At 41.5% G+C, this 27,813-nt stretch overlaps 1 protein-coding gene across 16 annotated transcripts in view; it reads right to left on the bottom strand.

Annotated features, from left to right (window-relative positions):
- Positions 1 to 27,813, bottom strand: part of LOC111070199 (dystrophin) — a 160,369-nt gene that overhangs the window by 12,141 nt on the left and 120,415 nt on the right. For 10 of the 16 annotated variants that reach the window (XM_022360572.2, XM_022360582.2, XM_022360574.2 and 7 more), the window contains 2 exons: positions 26,841 to 26,998; positions 16,411 to 16,461 (listed from right to left, as the gene is read on the bottom strand). In XM_022360572.2, coding sequence (XP_022216264.2) covers positions 16,411 to 16,461; positions 26,841 to 26,998 — 209 coding nt within the window. The remainder of the gene's footprint in view (positions 1 to 16,410; positions 16,462 to 26,840; positions 26,999 to 27,813) is intronic. The other 6 variants (XM_022360593.2, XM_022360573.2, XM_022360579.2 and 3 more) reach the window with 1 other exon arrangement.

Raw genomic sequence — 27,813 nt, 5'->3', positions numbered from 1 at the left:
ATAGAGACCTTTGGGAGATCTTTGGGAACGGAAGAAGCTATGGGTGGGAAGGGGCGAATGGTATGAGAGTTGGAGAGGGCGTGAAAGTACCTCGAACAAATAAGCAATAAAAAGGGAGAAGTCGTGAAAATTTACAGGTGCTTCGGTCGGTAAGAATGTGTTTGAAGCTAAATAAAGGAAATGATTACAAGGAATAATCTGTATCGATCAGAAAAGGCTGCCCCTACATATATCAATAAATAAAATAAATTCTTATAAATAAAATAAGTTCACACGCTTTTTCCCAGAAGAAAACTGCCCAGTAGCAAAGCCCACAAGAACTTTAAAGGCCTCAAGACTTTAGCTTAGTTTTTCGGGTTCAAAGGAGAATGTCCGAGACCCCGTTGTAACGCAGTCCAGTCCAGCAGTCTCCAGAGTGTAATACTAAGCAATGACCCCGCAGAGAAAAAACCCAAAGAAAAACAAAGAACAAACCTCAAAAAAATAGATGACATTTCAGAAGCACAAGAAAATAAGCAGCGGAAAAACTGGAAAAAACAACAGAGAAAATAACAACAACAACAACGAAAAAGAGTAAAGGAAAGGAAGGGCTTTGCTTTGCTTTGCTTTTGTGGTAGAGAAGAGAAGAGAAGTACGAGGTAGACGAAAGCTCATTAAAAATTCTAAGCGTTAAAGCAAAACAAAGTTTTAAATAAAGTCAAAAGAGGTGAAGAAGGGGTTACAAGAGAGTGAGTAAAGGGAGGTAAAGAGGGAATGGAAGGAAGGAGAAGTAGAAAACAAAAAACTAACAAGCGATTGACAGACAAGAGGCCGACGCTGCCGCCGCCATGAAGAAGATGAGTGAAGGCAGTCGTTCCACAGCACAAGAAGGGGGTTGGGGGGAGAGAGAAGTGAGAGAGATGTTCAGAAAAAAAGAGTGAAAAAGAGAGAGAGAGAGAGAGAGGGAGAGAAAGAAGGTAATGCCGGTAATGACATTGTAACGGTATTTATTACAACATTACGACGAATGACAAGTGTCTAATTAGTAGAGGCAACATTCCACTCTACACTCGACTCGACTCCACTCCACTGCATTCCCATTGCCTTCTCTTACTCTCACTCTCCCACTCTCTGCCTGTCTCTGCCTCTCTCTCTCTCTTTCTCTGTGTTTGGCTTTGCATAAATTTTGTTTTTCAGAAAATTCCATTCCTTCCGATTTTCTGCGGTGGTCTCTTCTCACTAATTGGAAACGCAGCATGCAGAAAAATATTTATGGCACGAGAGCAAAGAAAGCAGCAGAACAAAAAACAAAATCAGTGGAATACCGAGAGCATATTATTTATTGCATTATTTCTGTGAATGATTATTATTATTATTGCATTACAAAATATGGCAAGAGAGAGAGAGTGGGAGAGAACCAGAAAGGAAAGAGATGACAGAGAGAGAGAGAGAGAGAGGAATGCAGATGATGGTTGCATTTCAATTTGATTGATGTACTTTGTTTCGTACGTGAGGGAAATTCCCAATGAATTTCATTATAATTTTCACTTTTTTTTAACTCGTTATAGCCGCCTCCACCCCCTCTATATGCCCCGTCCCTCGGGAGGTTTCACAGAGATTACATTCATCGCTGACTGGCATACGGAATCCCATCCATCCATCCGCAGTGTCCCTCCCTCCCATTGAATATGAATTGATATTGATAGAATGTCGCCCCCACTGATGTGTGTGTGTGTGTGTGTGTGTGCGGAATGCATTTGTTATTGCCTTTTGGATATGCAAATGTTTTCGTTTTCCAGCAAAAAGTATGGGTAGAGAGGATAATTCACCCCCATAACCATAGATACAGCTACAGATATTTCATAATAATTCAAATGTGCAACAGATTGAAAGAGACAGAAAGTTGACAGAGCGAGAAAGAGCGGGGCTGCAGTTTTAATGGATAATTGAAAGGGGGATTATATGGGGGATTACATGGTCATTGAGTTGGGGATTAGGTATGTGCACGGATATGTAAATGGAATGAGCAAGAAAAAAACATCATCAAAATATAGAAAATTATAATGATGCATAAAGCATTGAAATTTTATGGAATATTATGGCGTGAAATTATTGAACCGTGATCCTGAGCTTCCCATAACCGTATTAAATGATTTCTCTTTATCTTTCCCACCACCAGAATTTTGCTTTCATTTATTTGTATCGATAACGTCGTCAAATATCATGTCGGATATCATGTTCGATAAGTAAATATCATTCCTTAAGTGACATTCGAGCGGCGACTTTTCGCTGTCTTTGGCACCCATCAAACAGAATACTCGTGTATTTGATGATTCGCAACATGGCAAAACATCAAATGAATGTTAAATTTGTTTATCAGTTGCAGCAAGTCCAAATCTTTTGTATATTTTCACTTTCAAACTCTCGTGTTTGCCAAAATACAAAATACAAAAAAAAACTCCAACTTTAATCTCCCATTCGAGGCACATGCGAGGGGTCTCAACATTTAACTGACTTTTTTCGGTGGGCTTCCAACAGAAAAACAGCAAATAAATCACCTTAAAAGCAAAGCGGAACCCCAAGGGGGGCGCAAAGGCATCTCGAAAAAGAAATCCGTTTACCTGCTGGCATCCGATTATACCTACATACATATGTATGTATAATTCCTATAGACCTTCGCATATAATCCATTATTTTGTTATCAACAAACCAAACTAATTAAGAGAGAGAGAAATACTCTAAGCGTAGAAATAGAAAGCCCTTGAGGCCGGTCACACTTTGTGCTCCCAAAAAAAAAAAAAACCAAACTACACGTGAACAAAGAAATCCATCCGCTGGAGCTACCAAAAAAGATCAGCAGAATATGTTGGAGCCCAAGAGCTGAGTCATGCAATGGCTGCGTGAAAATGGTTCAACATTTCAAACAGCAATAAATCAAAAGCGTCACGAATCGTAGATCAGAAATCCCCCAGTACCCCCCTCCCACCCTTCATTCAATCGCTTCAAACACGTGCTTAAGATAATTGCAATTTGATTGAACCCCCCCGCTCGCTCGTGGTTCCAGTCGTGGGGTTACAGTCGTGAATTTCTGAGTAAAAGAGACCCAAGCCCAACCGAAAAGTCATTCAACTTTTTGAATACAAATAAATTCTGGAAAAAAAGCAACACAAAAAAATACAAAAAATAAGAATACGAATCATGCCAAAGCCTCGTATCTGACGGATTAAAGAACCGGAAATTTCAGCAAATGAAAAATTAAAAAAAACCAACAAGTAAAAAGAAAAGCAAAAGTGCATTATGCGACTCTCCTCTGGGGTTCTCTCGCTCTTTCTCACTGCGGAGCCTTTGTTTAGCCCTCGTTCCGCTCTGTTTGGTTTTACTGCATTTTTCACAGGGGAAAGTCCCCAGCTATGAGTCTGCCCCGCCGCACCTCTGGTCCGTCTGGAGTTCTCGAGTGGCTCTCGACCATGAATAATTTTCCACTCTGTGATTGTCAAATCCTCATACAAAATGCTAAACAAAAGGGAAATCTTTTGTCTGTTGCGTGGGCGCAACATTTGTTGACGGTCGATCTCTTTAATGGATTGTTTCCTATATCTGCATATATATTTTCTATTAGTATTCCAAATATATCAACAGATAGTCGTAGATAGTTTTCGTTGTTTTAGATAGCCCTGAGCAAAGGTTCTCGGACTCTAACTAATGATTGGTGTGTGGATTGTCAATCCAAAAAGATGGATATGTGATATTTGATATGGGAACCCAAAAATTTGTTGGGCAATTAATTGCAGGTTTCATTGGGTTATTGGAGGAGATGAATTTTGGGCTGGGGGAAAGTCTTTTAGATAAGGGAAACATTTATATTTGGAAGTGGCATTTTTTCACTTAATTTTGGTTAAATTTTTGAAAGTCTCAATGGAGTTGCAACAAGCCCATAAAATACCATAGATCCCAATGGATTCTCTATATAAATATTCCGTTCCTTTCCACGCCCCAAGCCCCTTCCAAAACAAAAGAAAAAAAATCCCAAAACATTTATCTTGAATTATTTTCTTGGCTTCTGAGTAGCGCCAAAAGTTGCATGCGTCATGCGTCAGCAAACGAAAAAAAATTGAAACCACAAGAGTCACTCCAAAGACGACGAAACACGCCCCCAAAAACGTCACTAGGTGGCATGCCCCAACGAACTGTAGAATGCAACACATTCTATGTGGCGTTGAAAAATGATATCAAATTTGTAGCAACAAAAACGTGTCACCCGCTCGGCGGCAAATAAACTTCAAACTACGAGAATTGCATTTGGGGGCAAAGTCTGTGGCAGGCAGCCAGCAGCAGCAGCAGCGGACGGAGGAGGAGAAGAACAAATAATACAGCGGCCGAAAGAGTTTTTGATGGCCAGACGATGACTATGGACTTGGCCCAAAAGAAGTACTAGATGTGGCTTTGGCTTTGGTTGGGGATGTGGCTGTGGCACTGCCCCATGCCATGGGCATTCCTTCAGCAATAAAAGTCAAGCGCGAGTGCCAAGCGACATGGAACACAATTTATCACAAGGCAAATGATCAAAACAAGGCATCCATTGAGAGAGGAGTCGTCTCTCTCTCTTTCTCTCTCTCTCAATTCTCTAGTGCCGCCCCGTAGCCAGAGGCAGAGAGCCAGAAGAAGGCGTGGCCCAAAACGAATTTTCCTTAGTGGGTGGAAAAGCTCTCCTTTGGATTCAATTGTTCAGCGATGGAAACGATGGCAGCGCAGTGGTGGGGATGGCAGGGGAAGCATGTCTTGAGGCGCAAAATAACGTGGAAAATTTACAAGATGTTTTCGATGCGATAAATAAAGTTGCAAATGTTGCAAATGTGAACTGCATCTGTGGCTGCCGCCCCACACCATCCTTGTCCCTCTTACGCCTCCTCCTTTGCAGCCCCTCCTTTTCTACGCATTTGTACAAATTGAAGCTGCAGAAAGGAGCAGAAAGGAAGGAAGGAAGGAAGAAAGAAGAGTAAAGGGAAGATCTTTCTTTGTGTTTTTTGTGTTCTTTGGACTGCGGCTCTGTGGCTTAAGCTGGAAACTGGTTCAAATGCTGTGTGCCACCAGCCACGAGCCACGGAGAGCTTTAAGACATGTTTATTGGCCATTGCACATTGCCTGTTCGCCTGCCCCCTGCCTCCCCTCTACAAGCGGCAGGCAGTCCGCGGAGCTCCAGTCCGGATTTAAATGTTTCTTTTGCAAAGCTCTCAAAAGAGTGGGTTCCGTTTTCTTCGCTGAATCTGTAACTGTATCTGTATCTGAGTATCTGGCTGTGTGTGGTCTTTGGATTTCAAACAAATTGATGGGAAAATTCGTGTTGGGATTGTGCGTGGTTTCCTGTGGAAAACTGCGAGAAAAGAGTTGTCCGATTGTATTTTATAAGGGGCAGGGTTTTTCGGAGACTTGAAATGAAGGAGAAAGTGCGGAAATAGCATCAAGGTGGGTAAAGAGAGGTTGCTGCATTAATTTAATAAAATATGAACTGCTGAATATTATATTTGCTCACTTCTTATTAAATTCTATAGAAAGAAGTTTACATTTTCCACATTTAAAGAACAAAAGACAAAGAAATTCTCTTCCAAAATTCCATGCCAAAATCCAACAAAGAAAAGCATAATATGCACTGGGAAATTTTGATAGCCACGAATTTGGATTAATAATAAATGCCACACACCAATCGGTGTGCCACACTTTCCACTCTTCCGTGCAATTCCTGTGGCAAATGTTTATGGATGGAATAATTTTGGGGCATATTTAATGGGGTGGAGAAGCCAGTAAAATGTTATGACATGACACCTCCACCCCCCTGCACACTCACAGGAGAAAAAGTATTTGCAAGTTTTGAGAGTTCAGGCAGCAGCCATTAAAGATCTGACCCCGTAATCTATTCAATTAGAAGGAGAGCCACAGGATGACCACAGCAGCAGCAGCAGCACCAGCAGGAACAGGAATCTCTACAGGAGAGAGTTTTAGGGGTAGAATTTTGCACATTTTTGCAGGAACAGGAAGGTGAACAGAGGGGGGGAAGTGTTCCGATGTACGTGTGCATGTGGCTGCCATTGTTTGTGAAAATTATTTTATAATCATTTTATCACATTTTCCAAACAGAGCAGCAAAAGGCTGCCAGCAGCAGGAGCAGTCGATGGAGCAGAAACAGGAGCAGTCTAAGGGGCAGAAGCAGCAGCAGCAGTAGACAGCAGCACACAGCGCCATCATCCCATTCCTGGATGAGCATCTAAAACTTTCAATGGCACACCTGCTGCCAGGATGCTCTCCCGTAGATTCTATCGCAAAAGCCAGACATGCGCCTCCACCTCCAACACGATAAAAACGACAAAAGCATCAAAGGATATGTGTGTGTGTCTTCTGAATCTTCATTTTCCTTTTAGACAATGACAAAAATGGAGGATAATAGATAAAATTAAGTGCAACTGCAGCAGACAGCAGCCACAAAAAGGAAAGGGACAGGAGACGAAGAGTGGCAAAGAGGGGTATATGGGGGCAAGATGACTTTATTGTCGCCTTTTGTCAATCGATGCCAAGACCCACAGCACCCCACAGCCTTAGCCAGTATCCAAGAGCCAGGAGCCAGAGGCCAAGTCATGGATGCCATTAATAAAATGCATTCAATTGGCTTCTGCCTGCTGCCTGCTGCCATTCGACACTCGAGTGAAATGGCTTTTCCCCTTGCCCTTCCTATGTCCAGTTTCCTTTAGCCCGTAAAACGTTTAGTGAAAATTTTTGAACAAACATACATATAGCATAATGAAAAGCAGGTTATAGAGAGTTAGTTTTATGGTTTTTCAAGAGGGCTGCAAGAATGCATGGGAATTTTCATGGGAGTTATGCGGAAGCCAGTTGAAACCAGATCAAACAGCCATGAAAAAAGTTTCCCAACACCCAAGATATGTTTCAATATTTATCGCGTGGCTGTACTTCCGCTTAATGTTACCTACAAATGGGGAACCTATCACATAAATATGTAGGAATGTTGTCTAGATTGAGGCACAGCTTTTAACCATGTTTCTCCCTTACCTTAAGATACAAGAATCACCTGAATTTATCTTATATTTTATTGCATTTCCGGCTGGAAATCGTTGATATTTACTCCAGCTATCGATAAGTCTGCCTATCGCAGGGCCAGCTGCACACTCATTTATCTCTCTCTCTCTTGCTGTCTTTCATTTCCCTTTGATTAAAACCACTTCTCGAGGGGGCAGCAAGGGAATGGAAATATTAGTTCAACAAATTGAATTAAACATTCTGAGAAGCACTTGAAGGAAGACCTTTTTCACATCAAACTTTGCCTTTGCTTAACCTTTTTCAGCCCCATCCCGCCTGGAAAATTCGTGGGAAATAAGCAGCAGCCAAGGCAGCGACAGCAACAGAGACAGCCGAAGCCTTAAGCAAACTTTTTCAACTGTAATAAGAATGAAAGGCGTTTTAACCTTTGCAATCTTCTCACCTTCTGCCAACTCTCCGACTGCCTCCTCTCCAGGCAGCTACTCATTTTCCAGAGAAAACTGAGATGCGGCCGCAAAATTTTACGCAAATTTGTATATTTTTTTTGGTGTAATATTTTTAAAAGCAGGAAGCCCAAAACCCAGAAAAAGGATCCACCAATGACACCACCACTCATGAGTTCTACCTGGCAGTGCTGGCAGGATCTCATCATTTTTATGGCCGCAAAAACAATAATAATTTTTAATGAGTTGTAAAGTATTTTTTACAACTCTTTTTTGTTGGTTTTTTTTTAGAGTTTCAGAGACAGCAAAAGCGAAAGTCAAGCAGCAGCCGAATACTCGTATTTGTATGCTGAAACATATTCGTACCCATACCCGTGTTCGTACTCGTATATATTCATAATATCTATTCGGTTATTCATTAAATTTGATGTCTCAATTTCCGTTCAGGGGTATGCAACTTCCGTACATCGAAAACCGCCTTCAATGAGGCGCGTCGTCGCCGATCTGTTGACTGTTAAAAAACACGCCCAAAAAACAAGTTGAAAACAAAACAACAACAAAATATCAGAAAAATGCTCTGAAAGTCGGTGATATGAGTGATTAAACAATGAGAGAGGTGGAATGGGAGAGTGGAGTTCCAGTTACCCCTTCCCATCCGCTTCGTTCCTGTGTTGTTGTTTTTTTTGCACCACTCCCCCCTGTCGTTACATCATGATTGTTCTCCTTATTCAGATGATGATAAATATGTTGGCATCTATTTTTGGGGTTGGAATGTTTTGTTTTGTTTTGTTTTTTGTTGTAGGCGGGTGTGTCACTTAATGACTTTTCCGCTGAATGCCAAATGGTGTACAGAGGAGCAACTCTCCCTCTCCTCTCTGGATGAGGCAGTCACAGATATCTGTATTGTATTTACATTGTTTTGTTTGTGGAGTGGCCACAGGTAACTGATGGTTAAATGAAGCTTCAAATGAAGCCTTCAAACTGAATGCAACTCCAGAGGCAGAGTTCGTTCATTGTTTTCAGTGGGTTTTGGTATTAATAAATCGATAGAAACTCAATGAAATATAAAGATATTGTATACAGAATTTTTCCACAAAAAACATCAACCTAAAAACCTAAACCCTAAGCCCAGATTAACTATTTTCACTTTTTTTTCGAATCGAAATCCTCTTTCAAACATCACCTAAAAACAAAACAAAACACATTTTAAAGCCCTTGCCTGCTCTTAGCGATTTCTATTTAATTTCAAATGCAATTAAATGGGTACGTGGCACGGGGAAACTGAATCGTTGTTCAATTTCCTGATTTATTGGCAACTAAGCGGCTTAAAAGTGATTTCCAGGCGACTGTTTTAGCTCTCCCCTTTCTTCCGACATTTTGTTAGTTTTCTGTTTTTCACTAATTAAGTGGATCCGATTCAGCCGATTCCGATTCAGAGATCCAAAACAGCCAGACACCCCAGACAGACAAACAAACAGACAAAGCTCTTTAAAGCTCTGCAACGAAAAAGAGGCGAAAAGCAGAGGCACGGAGGCCCAGACAGTGGGACAGACATCCCAACGAACGAATAAATGTAGGAATAGGAATGGCAGAGCAGACTCTTTGCTGCTGTCTAGCAGCTCTGCCTCTAACGTAATATATTTGCATTAACCCAGTGACACATTTTGACATAATCTGATTAATTGGCGTCTAAAGGAGGCAAATAAATTGAGCGGCGACTAATGAAGCTGCAAGCAAATAGAGCGTAGAGCGTAGATTGCAGTGGAGCCCAGTCGAGGCGCCTCCCAAACGCCAGACAAACGCCCACACGAGGCGCACAGCCACCACCATCTGTTGGATGATTCTCCAGAAGTGGTTCTCCACTCGGGATGGAAAATGGAAACTGTTCCTGCAATTGCCATAAACTTGTGTGTTAATCAATGATCCATCCCCCGTTTCCCCTCCCCACCCATCTCTATCTCTTCTTTCTAATACTTAATTGATGTCAACGGCTTGGAGGCTTGCAGCAGCAGCAGCAGCGGCAGCAACCAGGAAGATTGAGCAACCAGGCCAGACGCCAACCACAATATCTGTGGCAGCATCTCCCCTCTCCACCCAGCTCCACTGGAGAGGCAACTCTATCAAAAAAGAGACGTGTCAGCCCGCGCTTACCGCTCAAACGAACCCTTGGGGCGGCATTTATCTTTTCTTGTGGTTCCATGTGGCTCAGTGGCACTGCCGCTCGCATTTGCAACCGCCAACGCCACAAAATCAATCAGGCATAACACTGCCGCTGCTGCTGTCTCCTCCTCAGAGACTTGCCCCTGCCCTGCTCTGCTCTCGCGGTGCCCCGCTCTTGGGTTTTTCTTTTTTCAATTTATTAAATGACATTTGCTTAGCATATTCGCCTAGATTTTCGCACAGACTGAGCGAAGAGAGTGGTTGGAGGGCGAGACCCCAAAGCATCAATTTTTAATTTCATTAGCAAGGGGGGAGTAGGGCAGCCCTTACTACCTCCTCCACCGCCCACTCTTACGATTACTACACTTTTCTTCTGGTTTTTTTTCATTATCTGTTTTTCCCATTTTGCATTTTCCGTTTGCTTGGGCATTTTCCAGCTCTCGGTAGGCTTTCGGTTCTCGGCTGTTCGAGGCGTTGCGCATTTGAATTTTAAATGATTATTGATTTTACATTTCACCCACTGCCCTGGCCTGCCCTGCTCTGTGCCAGCCTGCCCTTTGACCCCCTTTACTGGCCTATTTTTGGCCACCGAATCTCTGTGGTTCTGGTTCTTCTTCAACGGTTCAGGGTCAAACAGACAAACAGACAGACAACTTTTTGCTAATTATCCAAAGTGCATGGTTCAAGTTGTATAAACAAAGGCCACAGGCCCCACCGTTCTTCCGTTCTGCCTTTCTTTCCGTCTCTGCCAAAAAGTAAACAAATTCCAGAAAAATATCTAAATAAATGTTCGAGTGGAAAAAAAAAATCTAAACAAAAGGTGAGACGAGAAGCAGAAGCACTGCCTGCTTGGCTGTTGCTTCTGCTTCTCTCTTGTCCATCAATTATCCGATTACTTATCCGCCAAATGGTCAACAGATGTGGCTGCTGCTGTGCATTAAATGTTGATTTTACACTAGAGAAATCCCATTACCTTTCCAAAATAATGGATTAAATATGGATAAAAAAGAGATTCCAAAATAATGGCAACATTTTTTAAAGGCGTGGGGCGTAGGGTATTTAGAAGATTGATTGATTTTCAAGCAGAGACTTGAGGCCTGACCTCTAAGCTATGTATACAGAAAGTATCCAGAATTAATTTCTATAGGTTCGGTAGAAACATCAGTGCAACTCTATTTTTAATCCAAACTTTAAATGCACCTTTGCTCGACCCAAAAATAATCCAAATTCATACAGAAAATGTATTTCATAAGTGGCTTATCGGATTGGTTTCGTTTATCCAACGAAAACACGAACCGAAACACACACAAACCAAACTTTAGATAAAAGCATCAACTAATCAGCACGGAACCCAACTCCTCTTCCACGCAAAACCCCATCCATAAAGGTAATCCGAAAAATGTTTATTTAATAAATAAATTGCGCAGATAGAGAGGGGGTAGAGGGGAGGAGAAAAATGGCGGTGGCATTCGAATTTTATTCATTTAAAATAATCATAAAGCGAAATGATATTTATTTTGGCAAGCAGAAATGTAAATAAAAAGATCGAGAAAGAAATAAAAATATTGTTATGCATGTTCGAGTGGCAACTATGCAAATACTCATGCCTCATGCCACTCGCTGTAGCACTCGTTGTGCCACTCGTATAAATCGCACAAATCGATTCAATTATTTTCAATTGAATTCAAGCAGAAGAGGCAGCACCAGCACCACTCGGGGCATACGAAGAACGAACGAATGGATGGATGGATGAATGGATGGATGAATGGATGAGTGGATGGATGAATGGTTTGAAATTAGAGTTTTAAGAAGAGGAGGCGAGGCGCCTCTCCAAGCAGCAACATTCCCTCATTAAGCTCTGCTTTCATTACTTTAATTTCTCTCTTAAGAAAAGGATTTTTGGCAGCTCATTAAAGTTGCATTTGGGGGAGAAATTTGTCGCAGCTTGAAACTTTCTTTCTTTCTTTTTTGTGTGTAAAACTCTAAACTAAATAGTTTTCAGCATTAAGAGCCTTCCGCTAAGACCCTCGACTAAATAGCGTGGCCAAAAAAACTTTGACGTTGATTAATGATGCGTAGGCAAAATAAAAGTATCTCATCTCATGGATGGCCCCAGCCCGAGAGCTGCCTCTCCCCTTTCTGGTCATATTTTCTGCTCAATTGGCTTGTCAACATTTGGACAAACATTTGAAGCTCATTAGAGCATTCGCATTCGAGGCATTCGAGTCGTTCGTGGCATTATGAATACTTGACTTCAGATTGGGCGACTCAGACTCTTGGCCCACCCCCCCTTTGGGTGCTGGCAATCTGTTTGCTCGAGTGATTTGCATAAAATGTAAGCGAATCTGAAGCGAAGCTCTAAAGATGTTGATTCTGTTTGGATTTTGACTTAAGAGTTCATTGAGGCAGCAGGGATTGCCGTTCAGTCTTCAGCCGAATGAATGCCCAAGCAGCAGGCTTATATTTAATTGAGTGCAACTGCAATAATTGTTCAATTAAAACAGCAATGACAGCAACCACAGAAACAGCCGGTAGCAGTGACAGATACTCTGGCAACGGATAAACATTGCTCCACAATTAGTGCAACAATTTTTTAATTGATTGAAACCGAATTGATGACATCCAACAGAGGCAGTGGCTGCAGCAGAGGCTCTCATATATTGATAATCCAAGCGGTGGTTGGGGGGCTGGGGTATGGTGGATGGTGGATGGGGCTGCTGTGGTGCGTGAGGAAGCGCTAAAAAACGTATCGACACAGACAGAGAGCCGTACGTGTTGAATGCCACCAATTGTGGAGAGAGAGAGGAGAAGCAGAGTAGTCTTGGGCAATAAACGGAATGGTTTCGTTTCCAATCTGTAAATACTTGAGAGACGCCGCAAAAAACGAACAAAGGCTGTCTTGTGCTGTGCTGTGCTGTGCTGTCAGAATGGATTACCACACCTGAAATTGCAATGCCAGAGATACGTTTGCCAAACAAAATGCCAGCTGTTCGTTCAGCAGATACTTTGATTCATGTAGCAGCAGCAGCAGCAGCAGCAGCAGCAGCAGCAGCAGCAGCAGCAGTAGATACTTTCCTTTAAGCTCCTCGCATTAGCAGTAGATACTTTTCATGGGATTCATGTTTCTATGGATTCATGCTGCAGTAGATACTTTTCTGGGGATTCGTCGAGACATGTGGAGACTTTCTTGGGATGGGAATTTATGCACATTTATGCGTGTCAATCGGTTGGAATGCCTGCAACAGATCCACGTACGTACATATACAGTTTAGAGCCTTTTCCCTTGACAAAACTGCAGATACAGATACAAGATACTACGATATTGGGGCACTCCTAAAAAGTACACACACATCTCACACCCTACCCTTTAGCCACAACATTTTGCGCCCTGACATGGACTTTCCTTATGCAATCCGGCAGATACTTTTTGCCTCCCAATCCTCGCTGCATTCCCCTGCTGCCACTTGACATGCAAAATGTGTGCACTGGCGCCTGGCGCGCGTCTGACGCTGACGGTGACGCTGACGTCGTCTGAGTCTGAGTCTGCAACGAGTGCCATTTATTTGGCGGCTCTCTTCGGCATGGCTTGGGCTTGGAATGGAATGGAATCGAATTGAGTTGCCGGTTGCCGGTTGCCTCCCGTCTGGTGCCGTTTGCATCTGCGGGCCTATAAATAAGCACGTCAAACAGTTAACACCATTAACTGCATATTAATTGGCCGAAATAGACACCGAGAGACTCTCGAGACGCAACTCTAGAGTCTTGCTGCAGCAGGATTAAGCCAGCCTCGTCGTGGCCCGGCCTGACATTTGGCCAATCCAAACCCAAAGAAGGCATCGCATGTTTGCTTGGCCAGAAACGAAGGCGCAGGCGATTGAGTGTCATATTCAGCTGGGTGGGGGGCGATGGTGGGGAGGTGTTACCGTAAGCAATGGCTATGTTTTTGGGTGTTGAAATCGAAGCAAAGGAAAAGAAAATGTTTGGGATTTGAGGAACCTTTTTTTAAGTTTCTAGTTCCCCAGTTTTAGTTGATTTAATTTTATGTTTGGATTTCTTTAACTTTAATTTGTGAATTCCTTAAAGCTTCCCGAAACAAATCTCCCCTTTTTGTGGATTCCCTCAACATTTTGGCATGTGGGCTGTGGCTGTGGCTGTGGTGGTGTTGTTGTGGGAGGCGGGGCGTGCCAGCGTTAATTGTGCCAAAATAATATTTGCTTTTTTCTCCGCCTTCGCCTTCTCCCTCTCCCTCATTCCTCAGTAATTTTCCAAGTGCTAATAAATGCAAATGTACATATGTATGTATGTATCCCTCGAGAGAGCGGTAGGGAAACACAAACTAAAACAACCGCAACATGTTGTTGCTGTTGCTGTCACTCTGCAGTGCATTTCTTCTTGCATCTGACAGATACATTTGCACACTCTCATAGATACAAAAACATTCTCCTCATAGATACAAACAAACACACACAGACAGAGATCTGATGTGGAGGGGAAAACTCTACGCATGCATAAATTAAATGCAATTAGCATAAACAATTTTCAGCTTTTAGCAGCAGCAGCAGCAGAAGACGAAGACGAACCGAAGCCCCGTAATCAAGTGCTGCATGCAACAGCAGAAGGAAGGGTGGGGGCAACATATGCCACGCAGCCACAACAAAATCTGGTGGACCTATGCATATAAGGAAGGGGTTTGATGCCTGCAGCCTGGAGCTGTAGATGTTGCAGCAGCAGCAGTAATTTCTGCATTTGTGGATAGATTACTTTTGGCCAAATTTGGGCAAAACAGGCGAGACAATTGTGGGGTAAGGGAACAACTCTAAAGAGAGGGAAAGAAATTGAAGAATTGGTAAATTAAAGAAGATATTCAAGGAGAATATCTAATGCTGTAAGAGCTCTAAGAACCCAAGGGTTCTTCAGCTAAAAATAATGTAGTTTCTAAGAGATAATTCACCGTATAAGTACCCCAAAAGTACCCTCCAAAGTACCCTTCAAGTTCTATCCTTAGTATATGCCACAAAGTATCTGCCAGCCCCTTCTGTGATGACAATATGATTTCATAATGCAGCTGCGAAAAGTTTCGTCTAACAAAAGTATACAATTTTCTTTCTCCGTCTGTGTTTCTGTTTCTTTCTGTTCTGTTGTTTATTCTGTGTTCTGTGTTTTTGGAAAGCTCTTTTCGAGATGTAATTGTAGAACCAAAGTCCACTGGAAAAAGTACTCGTAAAAAGCCGAAATGGAAGCTCCCCTTTTCAGAACTGCACATGTGGGTATGGTGGTGGTTTCATTCGTTGCTGGCTGGTGTCTGTTTACACAGAGTTTTACACACAGAATAACAGACAGACAGACAGACAGACAAAAAGAACGAAAGACAGAACCAGATCTGAAAAAGAATACATGTGTTGCCATAAGTATATGCATATGTAAATGCCAATTGGACTTCTTGACATACGATCATGACGTTTTAAATGGCGTTTAGAGTACGTGAAATGTACGAATATTTTCGGTGTAAATAAGCCCCTCAGTACCCCGCCATTAACACTCATCCCAGGCGCAGTGAATAAATGAATATTCGAGAAATTTCAAATGAAATGTTGTGCAAGGGGAGAACGTGGGCAGAGTGGGGCAGCTGGCATATGATGGGGGATGGGCATGGGAAAGCAAACGCTCGCTCGATTAAACGAAAATATTTATGAAATATGATGATTATTATTATTTGAAAGACGATCTTTGTGTGGGAATGGCGTTATCAGAGTTATATAAATAAATACAGAAAAATGCAAGGTCGAATCGGTTAACGGAAGGAATGTGTAGGGCGAAAAGTCATGTCGTTATTGAGGGATTTATGAACCCTATTTCTGGGAAAAATGTATCGCTAAGTTGAGGTTCTTTTAAGGGAAATACTGAATTTACTGAATACTCGTATATTGAAGTTATTGAGGATTTTATTATTGTATAAGGGTAAGTCATGTTCCTGGAATAAATGTGGCCTTCGAGGAGGTTCTTTTAATAGAGATATTCTCTGAGTAAATCTTTCTCAGTAGGCAGCTTTCACTGCACAGACAAAACAGCTGTCAGTTGCTTTATATTTTGTTCAAAGCCATACCCTTAAATGTTTAATTACTCGAATCATTAATGTTTGCCTTGGAAATCACAATATTTTCTGTACAACAATTAACTTTTTCGATGGCCCCAATTTTTGGTTTCAATTGAGAATTATAGAGAGAGATTGAGAAGAGATTGTATGTATGTGCTCTCTCTCGCTCTCTTATCGCTCGTCAGTCAACCCATTCAATTGGGTCAAAAAACAGACACTTTAGATCTGATGGTGAGTGGGGGGTGGGCTCGTTGTAGTGGGGTTCCAGTTCAAAAATCCCCACAGACAAGCAATTCATTAAATAAATTCTCTGTTGCTGCTGCTGCGTTTTTTTATTGGTCATTAATTTTTAGAGGCCTGTCAACACACAGCCTCTCAACATCCATAAAAAACCAATAGCAACAAGATCCATGAGGAGAGTGAGAGACCCCCTGAACGGGTATCCTCTATCCCGGAATTATCATTTGTTTTCTTACGATAAATATGTGTCATATAAATGATGTTCTATGCGAATGGCAATGGGAATGGGTCTGTTGATGAATATTACAGAGTATTATTATTGGGTGAGATTTTTTTTTGGTGGAATTGACGGGTGTTGTGGGGTGCTCCCAAGGGTTAAATGAAAAACACACGCACTCACACACAGAACAAATGAAAAGAATAGAGAGAAAAAAAAGGAAAACATACTTTGAGCGTGTTGGAAATTAGAATTTCAGATACAACTGAAACAGATTTTCTCTGCAAAAAAATAATAGAAAAGAAGAGAAAAAAACGAAAAGCTTAGAAATGAATTTAAAAAGCATGGGGAATACAAATTAATAATATTTATGGATACTTTTTCAAAAGAGTGTTCTGACATCATCGATGGTTGCGGATGAATGGAGATCGTATTAGGGGCACAGCAGGCTCCCCTTTTGGTGCCAACAATGTTATGGAGAATGGGGGAGTGTATTTGAAGAAGAGTTTTAAGTGGAGAAGATATTCGTATAAGTAAAGCTAACCTTGAACTGGGGCAACAGATGGCGCCCAACAATATGTTGGTACATTTGAGTCATTTGCGTTCTAATTAAGCCACTGACATGATGACCATGTTGGGTGGAGAGGAGAGTAAGAGATGAAAAAGAGAAAAAGAAGCACAGACAGAAGCAGAGGTAGAGGCTGAGGCAGAGTAGCAGCGACTGCGACTGCAGCAGTGAATGCACATACAAAAGAGATAACAAGATCAAGAATGAGCCACGGACAACCAACTGTTAAAGAGATAATAAACAGACCTCCGCATCGACGATTAGATACCCTGCAGGGAGACTTTTCGATCGTCCAGACTCTAGAGTACAGCTACTGGTGTCTGCTCATACGATCATACTCTCCCTCAAGGTAGGGTATAGATTTGTGTATCACAATTGAGCGGTGAGCAAAAATATGAGCAGAGCGAGAAACCCAGAGGCAGGGGAGCAGCAGAATCACCGAGACCACAAGACAGACAGAGACAGAGAGACAATGTAAATCCAGTTGAGATAAAAAGTTAAGCAAAAACAAAAACAGAACAAAAAAAAAATCAAGATGTGTATATTCCTCATATGGAAACAAGAGAGAGACAGGCAAGGCGTTGGAGTAACAAGGCTACCAATGACACTCGAAACGATGACAAAGATAAAGTGGTTTAAACGAGAAGGATGCAGGAGGGGGAGAGAGATGTGTACAGGGGGGGATAGGGAGTGCCAGAGGGAGAGCATCAACGGGACAATAAAGAGACAACCTTAACAAATAAACTGGAGGACAACGACTAAATCTCTTCCTTGCCTACACCCACACCTTCTCTCCTCTCTTTCCGGAGACACCAAAGAAAAATTCAATAAAATGCAAAGTAAATAATAATAAACGACCTTGTCCAAGAGCAGCCAGGAGGGGCAAACAACATATTTCCATCTCGGTTTTCCTTTTGGCCATATTTCTCTTTCTCCTTTTTGACAGTCGTGGAGCGTGGGATATAAGAATTGGGAGTGTGGGTGGTAAAGGTGAGATGCAAATGAGATTTTCCTCCAAGTGTACGCGAGAACGGTGTGTGTGTGTCTGCATGTGGAAGGTGTTCAGGTCTTATCTGTGGATTCTTTGGCAGGCAATTAAATGGAATCCTCCATCCTCCATCCATTTGCACACAATCCACAATCGCAGCACAAATATTTGACAGAATAAGAGGAGATTTTGCGTGGGCTTACAAATGGAGTTCTTCCCTTCACAACAGGTGGCAGGATGAATCAGATGGGGACTTAAAGATGGGATTTGCATTCAGTAATATACTAAACAAAAATAGCGACGAAAAGTTCCCTTGAGTTCCCAAATGTTATATCATTGCCTTTTAAATATTTTCCCACTTTTCGATTCCCCCAAATATATATGTAAGATATCATATTTCTGCTGTACATTTTCTGAAGTTTTTGCCATTTTTTGTATAATCCCTGAGTAGGCAGAATTCTGCTTAACGCCATTGTCATATTTGCAAAGCAATTTTTTCCATGTTCCCAGCAAATCAGGGAAACCAAAATTAAGTATTGAATTTTTAGTTGAATTATTCTCTGTAATATATTATGTATTTTTTTTCGGTTTATTTGATTTAGTTTTGTGAAAATTACGTTCTCGTTCACCCGCGAATCCAAAGCGAAAGCGAAAATGTGGACTATTAAAATCCGAATGGAAAGAAAACCAATGAAAAAAAAAGAAAAGCGAGTGCGCACAATTTTAAACGTGACTGTTACAAAGTATTTTGTTTCATTTATCACACAGATACACAACACAAACACAGACACAGAAGGCACACACAGAGGTATATACCGCATAAAGCCTTGTCGCCGACGTTGACGAAAATTATTATAATAAATTCGACCTTATTACTCTTGTTACTTTCGTTTGTTTCTACCACAAAAAGAACACGCAAACACACGAGAACATCTGAAAAACACCCAAAACAATTTATTTTCGCTCGTTTTGTGTTTGCAATTTTTCATATTTCATCCGCGCGCGTGGGTTTTGGATTACACTTTCCGAGCGCGAGAAAATTCCTTCAGATTTCGCACGCGCAATCACCGTTACCGAAGGATCGATCCTCGAGTGGAATTCCTTGATCCTCGAAGTGAATTTTATTGGCTGACCATTTAGCCGGTAGAGTACGATCCCCGCAGCACGACAGACAGTGGGAAAAAGCTCAACCTTACGCGCCGATGTCTCGGCAAAAACAACATCACATCGGCCGCATGCGTTATATGCTCCACTGTTGGGGTTGCTTTGCTAGTGCAGCGGGAGCAGAGCAGAGCGAGCCCCACTTTGCGCTCTCCCAAAACTCCACTCCAAAACGAAACGAAACTGGTTCTCCCGCTCGCACGCTCTCTGCTTGCATACGTTCTCTCTCTTTGTGTCTATCGTACGGAACCGAACCGAATGCATGCATGAACTTGTTGCTTTTGGTAGCTTAACAAGTGGGTATGATGATTCCGATCAGGTGATGGCAAAGTTGAGAAGAAGGGCATTTCTGACCATGGAATATTGATATATTTTCAGTAATTTCATCCCAATTAGTACCAATTTGATCAATATAAAATGAATACCAGCAGCCACAAGAACAAAATATCTTCGAGGGTATCACAAATGTCGATCTCCATGCTTTGCTTCCCTACTTGTTTGAGTTTTGTTTATGTTAGCCTCTGAAGCAACTGTTTATGAGAGCTTACGCTCTCACTCTTCCACCTCCACTTACTCTCTCCCCATCAGATACTGTTCATGTTCACTCTCTCTGCTCATTAAGTGGTTGTCTGTGTTGAGTGGCTTCTCGCACTCTCAACATAAATTGAGTGCCGCTTTTGAGTGTGTTTCAATCGTTTGACCAAATGAAGGCTTATTTATTGCCTGATTTTTGGGTTTATTTCGATTCCATTTATAAATGCTTTAGTGTATCTCTCTCTCTGTTGGTTTATCTTCCCGCATTTTTGGTTTGTTTTTGTTTGTTTTTACTCGTTTTTATGTGTTTTTTATTTGATAATTTACACGCATTTTTTGCGCGCCTCTTTAATGAATGATTTTTGTGAGTCAGAATGTGAATATCAGCGGCAATAAAAAGGGTTTGGGTAAGAGATTTATGAGTGTGGATCGTACATCAATTAAATTTGGAACAAAATGCTTATGAGATCTGTAGAAATATCATCAATGAAGACAGCTCTCCTTCCATATATTTTTCCGACTAAATAGTAGCTAAAGAACATCCAAATACTCTCCACTTTCCCTCGGGTTTCTTTTCGTCTTTCAACTCTCAATTATTTCTTGCAAAGCGAAACCCATAAATAAAAAAAACAGACAAAAATATGCTTCCTTGTGGCTTTTCTTCTGTTATTCACAAAAACTCCAAAAAAAAAAAAAATGCAAAACTGGCAAAAATAATTTTCCCATTTTAGGCCGGCGCGCCGCCGCCTCACACGTGACAAAGTGTGAAAAATGCCTCCGAAACGAGTGGATCATAGGCGGGAAAATATACAGTTTTTCCTTCTTTCTTTTTCTATTTTTGTTCGTGTGTGTGTGTGGATTGTCTTAAGCCTACACTTGCCACAAGAGGCAGGCAGGCAGCAGTCAAGCGGTGGCCAAGGATGTGGCAAGCGAAATTTATTAACACCCAACGCGACACTCCAGCAATAGTTTTTGTCTGCCTGTCTGTCTGTCTCTAGCCGGAAAAAAAACCGAAAATCTATTTTCGGTCGCATAATTTTCTTTTCCAGTCTGCCACCACCTTGTAGGGCAGCAGTTTTTCTTGCCACCCCGCGCCCCCTCCTCCGCATATTTATCTTCAGAAAAAGGCGATTTGTCGTCTGCCAGGCGGCCAGGAAAATGGTATCTGGGAAAATTGCCTTTTGGGTTTGCCTTTGCATTCGGATTTCCTGAATTTCGTAAATTGAAATTGAATTCTCCTCTGGCTTCCATTTCTAATTGTTTTTCTCTTGTCTTCGGACATCGCTCCCTACCTCTCTATGTCTATATTTTAGTTTGGATTTTCTTTGTTTTTTCATTTGTTGTCTCTGGCAGTTATTAATTATGACAAATGTGAATGGATTTTCAATTTTGGATGAAGTAAACTAATTGAGAAGTGAAACGAATTAAGAATATTTTAAATATTACAAGGGAACTTCCATGAGGAGATCAATTCGTATGAGAAGAGGCTCTTATTTATTCAGTCAATTTGGAGGGAAAGGAGATCAGGGTTATACGGCTGAAAGTTATTTTGGTATTAAAATAACAATTTCCGATTATTCCCTGTCAAATACTATACACAATTTTTTATTGCAAATGCATTTTATTTGGCAAATAAAATGTAATGGAAAATTGTTATTTACCCGAAAAAAATTCTTTGGTATATTATTTATTTTTAATAATATTTTTAACTCGATTTTGAGCGATGCAAATTCAATTAATTACTCTACCAAAAAATGCATCAAATTAAATATGGGAATACATTTTTGATATTTTATTTTAGAATTCCAATATGTCTGTCTGTTTTTCATTCTTTCTCCTTCCCATCTATACCTCTTTTTTCTATATGTTTACTTTCTCGCTCTCTTTCCGTCTCTGTCTCTCATTCAATTAAATGTTAAGCAAAGCCAATTAGAGAAATATTCCATGGCAAAATTGTTGCCCTAGGCGGAAATTTACCAACTGTTTGTGTGTAACAGTGGCATACACCCCATACACCCCACAAAATAGCAAATATTTATGAAACAAAAATCCCCCCATCTACAGCCCCCAAAGGGTCAAGAGGGTGAAATTGGAAAAAGTTGACTACCGCAGGAAAAAAAGAAAAAAAGGAGAACAGAACAGAAATATTGACAGGGAAAATAAATTGGCCAACCAGCCACACGTTTCATATAGAAAGAGGAGACACATCTGTGTCTGTATCTGTATCTGTGTGTGGAGAGTGTCTGTGTGTGTGTGTTTGTGTGCCACTGTCTGTGTGTGGCAATATAAAACACAACACGTTTGACAATTATACATTGGTTACATTTCGTGGCATATTTGCAAAGACAAACACAAAAACAAACAAAAAAGACAGGGCAAAACCAGGAGAGCGGAAAAAAAGGGAACAGCATGGAAAAGCGGTAAAAGAACAACAAGGCAAAGCGGTAAAAGGAAACACACATAAACGTGAAAATGGCACAAAAAGTCATGGAACAACAATGGGGAGTGCAATATGCGGTTACAACATTGATTGTGGGCGTGGCAGATTGGGGAATGGAATAGAGAGAATAAAAAAAGAGAGGGAGCGAGAGAGAGAGAGAGAGAGAGAGAGTTGGCACATCCAAAGCATTTTAGCGTGACAATCAATTGATTTCCCCAGCGATTGACGACAGATGAGAGATGATATATATACTCGTGGTAGGTATATAGTATTTGTCTAGGATATAGTAGAGGTTCGTTCTCTGTCACTCCTTCCCTCTTCTGGGATTCATCTTTTTTGTTCTACTTTTTTAGCAATGCTTAAGGATTTAATGACAGAGGAGGCGCCATGTGGCATCTGAAGCATGCACATTTGAATTTATGTTTAGTATTTGCTATATAAACCGTATGATACATAATAAGAAATATGCCATAAGCATAACATAAGCTTAAATCTTAAAATTATATCTTGTATCTGTATCAAATGTATCTGTATCTTTTACAATTTCCAAAATCATAGCACACTTTTAGACCGCCTGCTGCAATCAGCTTTTCTCTGTTGTGGTTAAAGTCTCGACTAAGGGGGGAGAGTCACACATCAGACATTAAATATTTATTAAAAAATATTTGGAAAAGAAAATGCCAGCACAAAAATTGTTTTATTAACTTTTTGGCCAGCAGCATCAGCAGCAGGACCAAATCCTTGCAGTAATCTCTGTTGCTAAATCACACAAAAATTTCCATAGATAATATTTGCTCGAGTGTCGTGAAGAGAGTAACTTTTTGGGCAAGTGTGGCTCGTAAATCACAGGACACACACACACAGGACACAGGCCACACACTGCGTATGAGTGATTTATTAAACTATTTTGCAGGACAGAAAATTCTAAATTGATTTCATTGTATGAGGGCGGGAGTCCTGAGTCCTGCAACCAAACCAAACCAAACAAAAAAAAAAAACAAAAACTGCAACACGAAAAAAGAGAAAACTTGAAACTTTCACATGTGACATTATTTTTGAAAGGCCAACGACTCTTCGGCACTGCCACTGCCACAGCCACACAAACAGCAGAAGCAGCAGCAGCAGCTGTGTGGCATGTGCTACCCCCCGCACATAAGGGGTTAAGTGTGGAGAGTCCAGTATCCTGCGTCCAGGACTCCAATATCGACCACATGTGGTTAAATTATGGCCAATGCTTCGACCGGTCGGTCGATCGGACGGCAGGGGAACCGTCTTTGCCACATTTTTCTAGCAGTTTTCGAGCAGGAAATCAATGAAACATATTTCAAAGCGTTAAGCAATTGCTTTTTAGCGTCCCATTCAACATGCCACTTCCATTCGACCATTCGACGACCATTTGGAGAATGCCACATGGGATACGATTCCCCATCTCCCTTTCATTCGTTCATTCATTCATTGCTGCCCCTGCCCCTCAATGTTGCTGTTGTTGGTTGGTAAGTTGGTTGGTTGGTTGAGAGTTAACTCCATAAAATTCAGAGACTCTCTGGCATTATTTGCCAAATGAGCCAGAAAGTAGTTTTGTGGCTGGCTTACGCCCCGGACACGTCTCTCTGTTTCTGTCTCTATTTCTGTTGCTGCCCCAAAACCCTTTTCATTAGCATGTGGCAGTGGCAACAGCATTCCAAGGACTGATGGACAGAAGGACTTTCGGTGGTTGATTGTGAATTTGCAAAGGAATTTTCGAGCGTGACATTGATGTTGATGTGTGCCATCCCCCATTTACCATGCCCCATGCATCACTTGCAAATGCACTTCCACTCCTTCTTCCACTCGATGGGTGAGGTAGAGTAGGGGATGCCCATGCGTGGCATGGCATAATGAAGGGGGCTGAGAGGGAACTGAACTGCAGTTTGATGGAAGAACCCTCCCACTCTCCCGCATTTGTGGGTTTGTCTATTGGCAAGTACCAATCAAACTTCATTAGGGCTACAATGTTTGATTGTCAGCGAATGAAGGAAAGGGAATGGCATTTTGTGCATGAAAGAGAGCAGCGGAGGAGAGCTACAGATCTGAGCAGAGAGGGCTGAAGGTTATCCCATGGATATTTCAGAGAGACAGACAGCTCTCTAGCTGTCCATCCAATCGCAGTGGAATAATTTCTCACAGATAAAAGGAAGTTATCTCATGTTGATTAATCTTTGAATTTGTACGGAAACATGAAACCGAATTATATGTTTTCCCATGATATTTCACATGAAACCTACTGGTTATTCTCACAGTGAGTGCTAGAGAGTTTACCTTTGATATATATATATATCATCCCTCATTGACACACACCACCCCCTACCATCTGCTGACTGGCTGTCTGACTGCCTGCATCTCTTTTAATTTCATTAACATTATCCACCGTGTCAGCAGCAATCTCTGCCATCCATGCCAAAAGAAACACCAATTTTTCGCCTCCTGTCAGCGGTTTTTGCCTGTTAGGCATGGCGTATACGCAACCCCGCAAAAGGGCGGGGACAACGAGCGGTGAAAATTGTGCAATGTGCAGGCGGACAAAAGAGAGAGAGAAAACTTTCTCTGCCTCCCCCCGCCGCTCTGCTATGCAAATGAAATTTTCCGTGCAAAACTTTTTATTCAATTAATAGAAAATGTTCAGTGTGTGGTCAATTAACCAGGATGGGTGGACGGCCATCCTTGTGACTTTGCCAGCCTCCTGCTGGGTCCGTGGCTAAACTTCAGCCTCAGCTATTTGGCGACTTCATTTAAAACGATGCCCCAGGAGCAGCAGAACCCCCCAGCCGCATCACCAGCCCGGAACAGAGCTCTCATAAAACGCTCAGCAAAAGTTTTCTATTATAACGTTGTCGTCCCTCCTCTGCATCCTTGTAATTGTTTTAAGTTGCATTTATTTAAACTTTTTTTTTAATTTCCAACTTTTCTTCGGTGTTTTTTTTGTAGCTTATTTTCCTTTGTTTCCCTGTTTTTCCTGTGCTTTCCGCACTTTGTTAATTTTGTTAAAGTTTTTTCCTATCAGTTTTCTTTTTTGGATAAAATGTATCGCAAAATAGTTCACCAAACTTTTCCACCCAAAAAACAGAGTTTTTCACCTGCAACGCCGGTGAGTTTGTAGTGCAGGGAAAGTGCACTAAATGGTTTAAAATGTTAAGTACTTCGTGGAGTATTTTTTGCCCCTCCCGAGTGTCGAGATTATTTTCGAATGGAATTTTCCAACAGGTAAAGCGAATCTATCAAGGATCATGGGCGGCAAAATGGTTATTAAAATTCGGTTAAAACTGTTAAGAGGATTGGGAGCAGGGCAGTAGTTTTCCCTGAATCCAATTTATATTTTTTATTTATTTGAAATTCATTGAATTTTCGTTTTGAAATTGAAGTGGTTTTTCGCAGGCAAGGGTACAGCACATCGTAAATTTATTGGAACACGAAAATAGCCAGAATTGGGTCAACATTTTGGCTTTGATTAGAATCTGGCTATGGCTCTGGCTCTGGCTTTTGCTGCAGCTGCTGCAAAAATGTTTACCACAAAAATTGGGAGCCAATAAAAGTCTTAAATTGCTCCCTAAAGTGAGATTTATATTGTAAATAAATTTGATAAATAAAAACTAGGATAAAATATGGAATATCCGGCATAAATATTGGGGGAATCGAGGAGGCATAAAATTGGGAAATGCCTCCTCCTCTTTGCTGGAAGTTCTTTCTCCTGCTTTCTGCTGTAAGTATTTTCAAGAATAAATCGGAATTTAATGCCACTTTCCCCTTTTTTCTGAGGTTTGATTCTCCGACTTTTTACCTCCTCTAAGAAAGGGTGTTACTCTGCCTGCCTTAAATTTCCACACCTTTTCTTTTATTTCAGTTGTTGCTTGAGGCTGTTTTTTTTCTGTTGACTGTAGGCCCTTAGATTTTCTGGATTTCTCTGGATTTTTATGACTATTGCCTTTGGGATTTGGTTTTTGTTTTGCTTTTGTTTTGTGCCTTGTGTTCCGTTCCCTTTGGAATATTGTTTTTCCGTTTGTGCGCCATTGATTTTCGCTTCGACAGCCGCAAAAGGAGTACGCGTGGAGTGTGAGAGTGGAATATCCCCAACAATATGTGCACTTTATGCGCTTTGATATTTTATACATTTGTATGCGGCGCCAGCAGTATACTGCTACTGCCACTCTCCACAACGAGTTTTCCTTTTGTTTTTCCCCCATTGGCTGTGTACGAGTGTGTATCCATTGTTTGCACCAGACTGTGTGACATTTTTATGCGATCAAACATTGTTGCATCAAATTTACGGTGCGTATGAGTAACGACAGCAGAGAGCACCGAGCACCGAGAGTCGTGCCATCCTGCCTGCGCCCCCCACACCATTTTGGAACCACTCTCGTGCTGTCGTTTTGTGGTGGAATATATTATTTTGTTGTACTGTGGAGCTCTGTTTTTTCGTTACAACCGAATGACAGACGTCATAAAAAACACACTTGCATTTATTAGCCACACAAAAAGAAGAATAAAAGGAAAAAGAAAGAGAAAGAAAGAGGAACAAGAAGGGGTAGTTTTTTGGGTTGAAATCAAACAGCAGATTCCCTTAAAGATATACAGCGAAAATACTCGCTTTACCCACTTCGGAAAGGGTATGATTCAAGAGAATGTAAAAAACTTTTTCCCCCTTGAAAAATGTAATTGTAGTCAAGTTGTTTTCACACTGCTTTAAGCCGATGGAAAATGTCCACAGAATGTGACACAAATTGAGAGTTCAACTAAATAGTTTTTCACACACTTTTCCACAGCAAAAAACCCATTGAAAAAGTGAATGCCATGGCAAAAAATGTGACACTAGAAGCACGAATTTCCCAGCCCAAATTGGAGGGGCAAGAAGCTTCCCTCTTTGTGCATCAAATTATGAAAATTTCGGTGGGGGAAAAGTTTTGTGGGTGGGTCGGTGAAAATCTGTTCGACTTACCGTCATGTACTCATCCAGACGATGCTTCCAATTGTCAGATCTATCGATTAGATTGTTCCATTGCTCTGAAAGTTTGCCCACCTCACGGCGGATGCTGCGTGTTAGCTCACGGCTCTGCTCCTCGGCGGACATGTAACGTGAATCGGAATCATGATTTGCTGCAAAGAAGGAAAATAAATGGAAGTCAAATTTATGAAAATCCACACTGCCAAAAAGACAAAGAAAAAAGTTCTGGCAAATATAATTGCGAGGAAAATCTCCCGCTGCTGCTGCTGCTGCTGCTCTTGGGGCACGTTGGAGAGCAGGCGTCCATGAATTATAGATGATATTATGACTCGCTAAGTTGGGATGATTACACTTGAAGATACTTTTGATTATGCTGATTGTCTGAGTTGTCTGTGATTAAATTTGCAATAAAATAAGCGCAGAAATGGACAGGTCAAAGCTTCAGGGGATACCCAAACAAAAGGAAAATTTAATTGGTTTCCACTTTGCCACTCGCAGAACTCCCACAGGAAAAGGAATCTATTACCGCCTCCCCCCCTTGGAAATTAAAGCCAAATAAATATCAATGACTTTAAGCCATCGATTAGCTGTCGATTGTCGTTGCGGAGAACCGCAGAGCGAGAAACCACAGAAACCCAAACGCTGTTCGGGATATTTCCCGGCAACACGCCAAAGGAAAATCGAAAAGGAAAAGTGTCATGAAATTTGAAAGACAAACTGACGCGAGACGCGCGGAAATGCAATAGGAGATTCAGTGACTCCACAACTGACAGAGGGACAGACAGGCAGACAGAGTGGCAGCTGCTCGCAGGAGACACTGACACACAAAAGTACAGCTAGAGCAGCAGCAGCAGCAGCAGCAACAGCAGCAACAGCAGCGGATGGAAAGTTGGCTAAATCCGAATTTAATTTAATGCACGGACGGAGACGCTGAACAACTTTTATGGCCAAAAGGAGACAGAGGACC

Source organism: Drosophila obscura, unplaced genomic scaffold, assembly GCF_018151105.1.
Source record: "Drosophila obscura isolate BZ-5 IFL unplaced genomic scaffold, ASM1815110v1 contig_4, whole genome shotgun sequence".
Taxonomy (NCBI): domain Eukaryota; kingdom Metazoa; phylum Arthropoda; class Insecta; order Diptera; family Drosophilidae; genus Drosophila; species Drosophila obscura.
Note: the sequence above shows the minus strand (reverse complement) of the source record. Positions and strands in the feature narration are given on the sequence as shown.